Below are 8348 nucleotides of genomic sequence, written 5' to 3'. Positions count from 1 at the left end.
CGCCTGAAAAATTCAGTGACCATATTGCAAATGTACTAACGATAGTGTAATGGTGTCAAACGATCAGTTACGTCGGGGACCATATTGAAAACGGACTAAATGTTGAAGGACTGTATTGTAAGTTTTAAAAGTTTGAGGACCTAAATTAAAGCATTAGAAAAGTTTAGTGATCATTACTATACTTTACCCTAAAATAAAAAATAAAAAATAAAAAATGTTTTAAAAAGAGGAAAACACGAAATCAATTTCCCCTTAAGCATAAAGCAGAGAGAGCAAGGAGAGGGGAATCGTGTTCGCGCATTGCAGAAACTAAGTGGTGAGTCCAGATCAAAATGTTCATAATTTTTTGTTTCTAATTTCTTTTTATTTTATTTCATAGCATTAATTATGCGATTTGCTCCGTTTATTTGCAATCCCTAATTTTTTATGTTGGTTCTGTTTATAGCCCGAGGAGTTGATTTTATTTTTCGGGTTTTCTGGGCAATGGAAGATTCAGAAAAAAAGAGGTACCGTGAGAGGAGAGATAGGGATAGGGATAAGGAACGGCGTCGTTCCGAGAGGGAGAAGAGCGGCGATTCCGATAGAGAAAAGGAAAGGGACAGAGAAAAGCATCGTGAACGGCGTCGTTCCGAGAGGGATAAGAGCAGTGATTCCGATAGAGAAAAGGAAAGGGACAAGGAAAAGCAACGAGAACGGCGTCTTTCTGAGAGGGAGAAGAGCAGTGATTCCGATAGAGAAAAAGAGAGGGAAAAAGAAAAGAATCGAGAACGGCGCCGCTCTGAGAGAGAGAAGAGCAGTGATTCCGATAGAGAGAAGGAGAAGGAGAAAGAAAAACACCGTGAAAGAGGGAGGGAAAGGAAAGACAGGGAACGGGAGAAAGAGAAGGAGAGGGAAAGAGCTAGGGAGAAGGAAAGGGAAAGGGAAAGAGAAAGGGAGAAGAGAGAAAGGGAAAGGGAGAAACAAAGGGAGAGGGAAAGAGAAAGAGAAAGGAAGTTAAGGGAAAGGGAGAAGCGAAGGGAGCATGACAGTGATGATAGTAAGGAAGATAAAGAACGACATAGGAAGCGTCGAAGGAGGGAGCAGGATGATGACGATGAGGCTAATTATAAGGAGAGGGAGAGCAAATCAAACAGAGGAGAAAGCCCAGTTAGGAAAAAGAGCAGCAAAGAAGAGTCGGAGAAGAAGGGGAAGAAAAGTAGGGAGGAGGAGATGGAAGACGAACAAAGTAAATTGGATGAGGAGATGGAGAAAAGGAGGAGGAGGGTTCAAGAATGGCAAGAGTTGAGGAGGAAGAAGGAAGAGGCAGAGAGGGAAAAACGTGGGGAAGGGAATGCTGTGGAGGAGGAGGAGCCTAAGGTTGGTAAGGCTTGGACTCTCGAAGGGGAATCGGATGACGATGAAGCCGGATCACCGATGAAACCGGAGACAGATATGGATGTGGATGATAACGAAAATTCTAAGCCAGATGGTAAGGAAATTGGAGATGCTATGATTGAAGATGGGAATTCTGAGGATGGAAAAGATAAAATGGTTGTTGACCAAAATGGGGGTAATGAGGTTGCTGTGGATGAAGACGAAATCGATCCATTAGATGCTTTTATGAATTCAATGGTGTTACCTGAAGTTGAGAAGCTAAGTACAGCAGTTACTGATTCTCCTCCTAGTGGTAATAATGGGAATTTGAAGAATGAAAAAAAGGATGGCTTGAGTAATGGTGGACTGCTGCAGCCAAAGAAAGGCTCGAACAAGGCACTTGGGAGAATCATTCCTGGGGAAGATTCGGATTCAGATTACGGGGATATTGAGAATGTCGAAGATAATTTAGAAGATGAAGATGATGATGAGTTTATGAAAAGGGTAAAGAAGACAAAAGCTGAGAAACTATCAATTGTTGACCACACAAAGATTGATTATAAGCCTTTCAGGAAAAATTTCTACATTGAAGTTAAGGAGATCTCTAGAATGACACCTGAGGAAGTGACTGCTTGCAGGAAGGAATTGGAACTGAAGATACATGGAAAGGATGTGCCGAAACCAATCAAAACCTGGCATCAAACTGGACTCGCAAGTAAAATATTAGAAACAATAAGGAAGCTTAATTATGAGAAGCCAATGCCAATTCAAGCTCAGGCGTTGCCCATAATTATGAGTGGTCGAGACTGCATTGGCGTAGCAAAAACCGGCTCTGGTAAAACCCTTGCTTTTGTGCTACCTATGTTAAGGCATATTAAAGATCAGCCACCTGTAGTAGCTGGAGATGGACCTATTGGACTCATTATGGCACCTACAAGGGAGCTTGTCCAGCAAATTCACAGTGACATAAAGAAGTTTACCAAGGCATTGGGAATCAGATGTGTTCCTGTATATGGAGGCTCTGGTGTTGCCCAGCAGATTAGTGAATTAAAGCGGGGAACAGAGATTGTTGTATGTACTCCAGGTAGGATGATTGATATACTTTGTACCAGCGGGGGAAAAATTAGCAATCTGCGTAGAGTGACATACTTTGTTCTGGATGAAGCTGACAGAATGTTTGATATGGGTTTTGAACCTCAAATTACTCGAATTGTTCAAAATATTCGACCTGATCGCCAAACTGTGCTATTTTCTGCCACTTTCCCTCGGCAGGTTGAGATTTTGGCTCGTAAAGTGTTGAATAAACCTGTTGAAATACAGGTAGGTGGGAGAAGTGTTGTGAACAAGGACATAACACAGTTGGTCGAGATGAGGCCAGAAAGTGAAAGGTTCCTAAGATTGTTAGAACTTCTTGGTGAATGGTATGAGAAGGGGAAAATTCTGATTTTTGTCCACACCCAAGAAAAGTGTGATGCTTTGTTCAGGGATTTGCTCAAACATGGTTATCCTTGCCTGTCACTTCATGGGGCCAAGGATCAGACTGATCGGGAATCCACCATTTCTGATTTTAAGAGCAACGTCTGCAATTTGTTGATTGCAACAAGTGTTGCAGCTAGGGGTTTAGATGTAAAGGAGCTCGAATTAGTGATTAATTTTGATGTTCCAAATCATTATGAAGATTATGTTCACCGTGTTGGTAGGACTGGTAGAGCTGGGCGGAAAGGCTGTGCTATCACATTTATCTCTGAGGATGATGCAAGATATGCACCAGATCTTGTAAAAGCTTTAGAACTCTCTGAGCAAGTTGTTCCTGATGACCTGAAAGCTCTTGCTGATGGCTTTATGGCTAAAGTAAATCAGGGACTTGAGCAGGCCCATGGAACAGGTTATGGTGGAAGTGGTTTTAAATTCAATGAAGAGGAAGATGAAAAGAGAAAAGCAGCAAAGAAAGCTCAAGCAAAAGAATACGGGTTTGAGGAAGACAAGTCAGATTCAGAAGACGAAGATGAGGGGGTGCGGAAGGCAGGTGGTGACATATCACAACAGACAGCACTTGCTCAGATAGCTGCCATGGCTGCTGCCTCCAAAGCTAGTACTGGGTTGATGCAGAATCCTCTATCTTCTGCTCAACTGCTTCCCAATGCTACATTGCCTATTTCTCTTCCTGGTGTACTTGGTGTGTCAATATCCGGCACTGCAGCAGTTGGTCCTGGTAGTGGATTGCCTGGTCTTCCAAATGAAGAGGCCGCTCGAAAAGCTGCACTGCAAGCTGCTTTCAATTTACAGCATAACTTAGCGAAGATTCAAGCTGATGTTATGCCTGAACATTATGAAGCCGAGTTGGAGATTAATGAATTTCCCCAAAATGCTCGATGGAAGGTTACCCACAAGGAAACATTGGGCCCAATATCGGAATGGACTGGAGCTGCCATTACAACAAGGGGCCAGTATTTCCCACCTGGTCGGATCCCAGGACCAGGAGAACGAAAGCTTTACTTGTTCATTGAGGGACCTTCCGAGGTATCTGTTAAGAGAGCTAAGGCAGAACTGAAACGTGTCCTGGAAGACATCTCACACCAGTCCTTACAACTTCCTGGCGGGACTCAACCTGGCAGATACCAAGTTCTGTAGATGTAAGAATTCATCCAACTTATTATATGTTAAATTCTCTTCAATAAGTTCTTTGTAGATCTGCATTGTCGTTCATGGTCAAGTTCTCTCTCTTGAATGGTTTGCCAGTTGCTTTAAACGTGTAGTAAGCTGGTCAAATATGATTAAAGTATGGAATCTAACAAAACTGTAATTGTTCTGATGTGATAGTCAAATAGGATTAAAGTGTGCAACCTAACATATTTATTATAGGCAAGCTGAATTGGTCCTGACTTTATGTTCGGTACAACGAGTGAACTAGTAAACTACACGCCCAACTCTTGCATGGATTGTTGGATTTGTGGTCGGACTTGTCTTTCAGACCCAATAGTCAATCTTCCTGATGGCGTTCCTCTTCGTGTGAATCAAGATGCATCCTTTATGGGGTATGAAACTAACTGATATTTGTTAAGTAAAATTAGCCATAATTGTAGTGCTATTGTTTGAAAGGGAAAAATTAATGATGGGATTAAAGTGGTATGGTAATTAATTGGTGTTATTTTTGAATGAGGCAAATTAATTTGGTAGATAATTGATTAATGACACTGATGTTCATGGCGAATTAATTTGGTGCAAAATACAGTCATATGGACAAAGCGAATATATCAGGATGTGAAATAAGAACAATGTGATATGCATCATATAAGTTCTCTCATGTTATATGTCAATGACTGATTTCTTTGTTTTATTTCTAGATGCTTGATTTAATCCCGTCAATCAAGTGACAGCTTATGACCTGCTTAAGTTATTTCTCTTTGATTTATGCTTCAACTGTCAAATCACGATGTTTAAGACTCATGAGCTATTCTTGAAATAGAACTTTTAATAATTTTGGTCACTTGCTTTCGATTGCCATATATATGTTGTTATTTGGTTAACTTCATAAACCTTCCGTGGAATAAAAAATGAACGTGTTGTTTCATATTGTTGCCATTTGCTTATTTAGTTGCTCATATGATATTTCAGTAGTTTCCTTATTCTTTCTGTTGAGGATCTTATTCTATTTTATTTTTCAATTTCTGATCGCAGAGATAAATCCGTTTCTAGCTCTCACCTTTGTGGGAGGAACTATCGCAAAAGTACTAGCCGCTAAGGCTGATTTTCTTATGTTCATGATTAACCCCTGCTGTGATTCATTTAGTACTGGCGATTAACGGGTTCTTTTCTTCCTTTTCGTTCTATTGTTTTTCAGGCCTGAGAAGTAATGGACTACGCAAAAGTACTAGCTGATAAAAGCTGATTTTCTTATGTTCATTCTGATGCATTGCCTCGTGTTTACCTGGCCTCGGATTCACTAGTCCTTTAGTCATTTTCATATGGATGGTGCCTTGAATCCTGCTTCAGTCCTTGCTCGAGAACTTGGTGTAACCAAAAGTCAAATAGTGGAATGAGATGCTTTATTTCCAGAACCATATGATATGATGGAATTTCTTTCTTTTATAGTCAAAAGTGTTTGATGATGTTTCTATATTATTAATGTCCCTTTTGATGAGGAAGATGTATTTTTTTCATGTCTTAGGTGTTACTGAAAACATTTTGCCCCCTAATGCAAACTTCCGTGCTATCTCGGGAGGATCAATCTGAGATTGCATTTTGGTTTTAAAAGATGTGGATGTCCTGGATCCTTGGAAAGTTCTTACTTTTTACCATATTTTGTTCTTAACTTGAGTTTTCCCCCTTTCTTGAAGGTAATATGTATGTTAGATCTGATTCCTATCTGAAGTTGTGAACAGCATATAGCAAATGCCAGCTGGGCTGGATTTGATTTGTGTGTCATCAGAATAGATGATCACGCGTGGAGATCACCTTCTTTATCGGGAAGGGAAAGAAGTGAAAAGGATGGCCAGGTTTGTTGGACAAACGGATAGGAGCTTCACCAAGGAAAAGCCATTGATGCGCATGGTAGGTTGACGCTTTTGGATCCCCTTAATAACTCTGCTTCTTTTTACATCTTGCGTGAAATGTTCAGTGCGTTATTCTTATATGTTATCGTAACAAGCATCTATTCTTTTTCGAGTGTATGCCTTCGAAATTGTGTTGCATGATGCCGTACTAGTAAATTTGAGATTCGAACAAGCATTATTGGGACTGTTCTTGTTCCTGCTTTTTGTTTGCTAACTGCAACAAGAACCTTGGTGATTTTTTGTTTAATGTTCCGATGACAGCGGAGGGCATCAAATTGGGCAGATATTGTTTTGGCCAATTGGCCTGTGTGGGCGATTAGTAGTTAGAAGTTCGCCGCACCATCTCGAGCTCGGCAGAAGCTAGGTGAGTGGGAAGAGTTATATTTTAATATCAGAAACACTCGGTTCTGTTTAAGCTTGTCTTTTATATTATCATTCGTAGACCGTTCTCCCATATTATGCATCCAGACGCCTCGCCGTTGAATTTTCCGACTCAAATTAGTTGGTTAAAGAGTTGAGATTAAAAGAGATCTGTGTTTCCCTTGATGTGTCTCCACAGACGGTCTGGTCCAGTCGTGTATTTCTAGGATAACAAGGTTTGTATAAGCAATTCGTGCAACATTATTATTGATGGTGCAACATTAGAGGATAATGGATGTAGTCATGTATGGTGGTTCACCTCTTTTGATTAAGGTAGAGAGTCCTAGTTCGTAGTTATACGAGATCGGAATGTTGGCTCAGACCCGATGACCTGAGCTTTGGGAGAGTATAGAGCCTATGGGTTAGTTTAGGCCATTATGAGGTTTGTACGTCCTATCCTACCTACCTAGTCGACGGGGGTGCCAGCTTGAGTTGGTATCATTTGTTATTGGTGATTTGAGTGGATGTATTCATTATCAATTGACTAAAAAAAATCTAAATAAACATTACATTGTAATTAATTATTCCAAATAAATGAAAAAAATGTTATTGATCCTAAAAATAGGTTTGCAACACTGCTAGCCGTGCACCCCACATGCAATGGCGGAAGAAGACGTCGAAGTAGGGATGTCAAACGGGTATAATTTCATGGATTTCGTATCGTATTCGCTTCAATTGGAGCAGGGATGGATATAACTTTAGTAGGTAGTAGGCGGGTATGGATTTAAAAAGTGGTACCCGTCGCGGGTAGTGGGCGGGTGATGAGTTTGAGACTTTATTCACTCCACACATGCTCTCCTCGTATTGACGGCCTCACTTCCGCTCGTCTCACATTCGTCCGTCCCTAAATACTCATTAAATTTTGGATCATTATGAATTTAGATATAATTTTAGAGAATAATTTATAAATCTTAATATTGTATAAAATATAACTTACGGTTTGAGAATGTATAACTTAAGGTTGCTATTGGGAGGGTCTCGTCGAGTACGTCTCTAGTTGGGTAGTAGGTGTGGGGATAGATTTAAGAAAATACCTGCGTGGGCGGGTGTGGATTTAAATTTTTTTACTTATCATGGGTGGTGGACGGGTGGATGATTTGAAAATATTAGGTGGATATAGGAATAGAGGAGGGGGTATCCGTACATGACCCGTCCGTTTGCCATCCCTACGTTGAAGTACCCATAATAGAATGGTATGAAGCGGACGAAGTCAAATAGAGAAGGCAAGTAGGTGCAAAGGAGGAAACCACACATCCGTTAATATTGAAGATATCCAGAAAGGTGAGAAATAGCGAAACGACACATAGTTATCTAAACAAAAGTAAACAAATTTTATGCTCATCAAGTACAATTTTATTTTTAAATTTTAAAATTTATTAACCTCTTTAACAACAACTAGTAAATAAATTTATAATCATTAAAATTGTGTATACTTAAAAATATACTTTTTAGGTTCTCAATTGATTTTCTTCTCGAAATTTTTAATGGTTCTAAAAAATCAGTTAAATGCTACCTTGATCAATGATGACTCTAATTAGAGAGGTTTAATTAATTGTGATTTTTCAAATAAGAATCCATTTGATCCATAATTAAAAGTGAAAGTTCACTTGACTTTTGAGTATAATTAGAGGGGGCAAATGAATATCTCAGTTATTCAATTTTTTGGAATCATATTACTCGAATATTAAAGCTGGAGATAAGTTAAAATTTACAATCAGAATAAATTGTAAAACAAATTGGTGATATTATTTTCCACACATATGGAGAACTTATACGGGTTTGAACATGGTTATGTGGAAGGCATATCCGTACCGGCCCGACTCTCGACGAACAAAAAATGATGAGAAGAATGAACTTTAACACGCAAAAGGGTACTACTTTGTTTGATTAAAAAGTTTGTTGTTGACGTTAAAATGTTGAACTTAGAGGGTTTAAGAGATCGGACATCTCATTTTTCCGAATTCAGATATAGAGCATTATTCTGTCGATATAAAATCTAGGATATTCGATTTTTCTTTTGGA

The 8348-nt window shown here is 39.5% G+C and overlaps 1 protein-coding gene across 6 annotated transcripts; it reads left to right on the top strand.

The window, feature by feature from the left end:
- The first annotated feature begins 237 nt into the window (after nucleotides 1-237).
- On the top strand, nucleotides 238-5637 carry LOC120172724 (DEAD-box ATP-dependent RNA helicase 42-like). 6 transcript variants are annotated; one of them, XR_005520992.1, is made up of 5 exons: nucleotides 238-316; nucleotides 446-3986; nucleotides 4216-4388; nucleotides 5032-5081; nucleotides 5195-5637. XR_005520992.1 is itself a non-coding variant. In XM_039180122.1 (3 exons), the coding sequence occupies exon 2, from the start codon at nucleotides 484-486 to the stop codon at nucleotides 3982-3984; it is 3501 nt and encodes a 1166-aa protein (XP_039036053.1). In that variant the 5' UTR covers nucleotides 238-316; nucleotides 446-483; the 3' UTR covers nucleotides 3985-3986; nucleotides 5195-5637. The 6 variants fall into 6 exon arrangements, 3 of the variants coding, with proteins under 3 accessions (XP_039036053.1, XP_039036052.1, XP_039036051.1); XR_005520994.1 differs by lacking the exon at nucleotides 4216-4388; XR_005520993.1 differs by lacking the exon at nucleotides 5032-5081.
- The last annotated feature ends 2711 nt before the right edge of the window (nucleotides 5638-8348 follow it).

Source organism: Hibiscus syriacus, unplaced genomic scaffold (assembly GCF_006381635.1).
Source record: "Hibiscus syriacus cultivar Baekdansim isolate YM2019G1 unplaced genomic scaffold, ASM638163v2 tig00111877_pilon, whole genome shotgun sequence".
Classification (NCBI taxonomy): Eukaryota; Viridiplantae; Streptophyta; class Magnoliopsida; order Malvales; family Malvaceae; genus Hibiscus; species Hibiscus syriacus.
Note: the sequence above shows the minus strand (reverse complement) of the source record. Positions and strands in the feature narration are given on the sequence as shown.

Coding starts and splice junctions, on each gene's coding strand:
- LOC120172724 (XM_039180122.1), top strand. CDS start 484: ATGGAAGATTCAGAAAAAAAGAGGTACCGTGAGAGGAGAGATAGGGAT.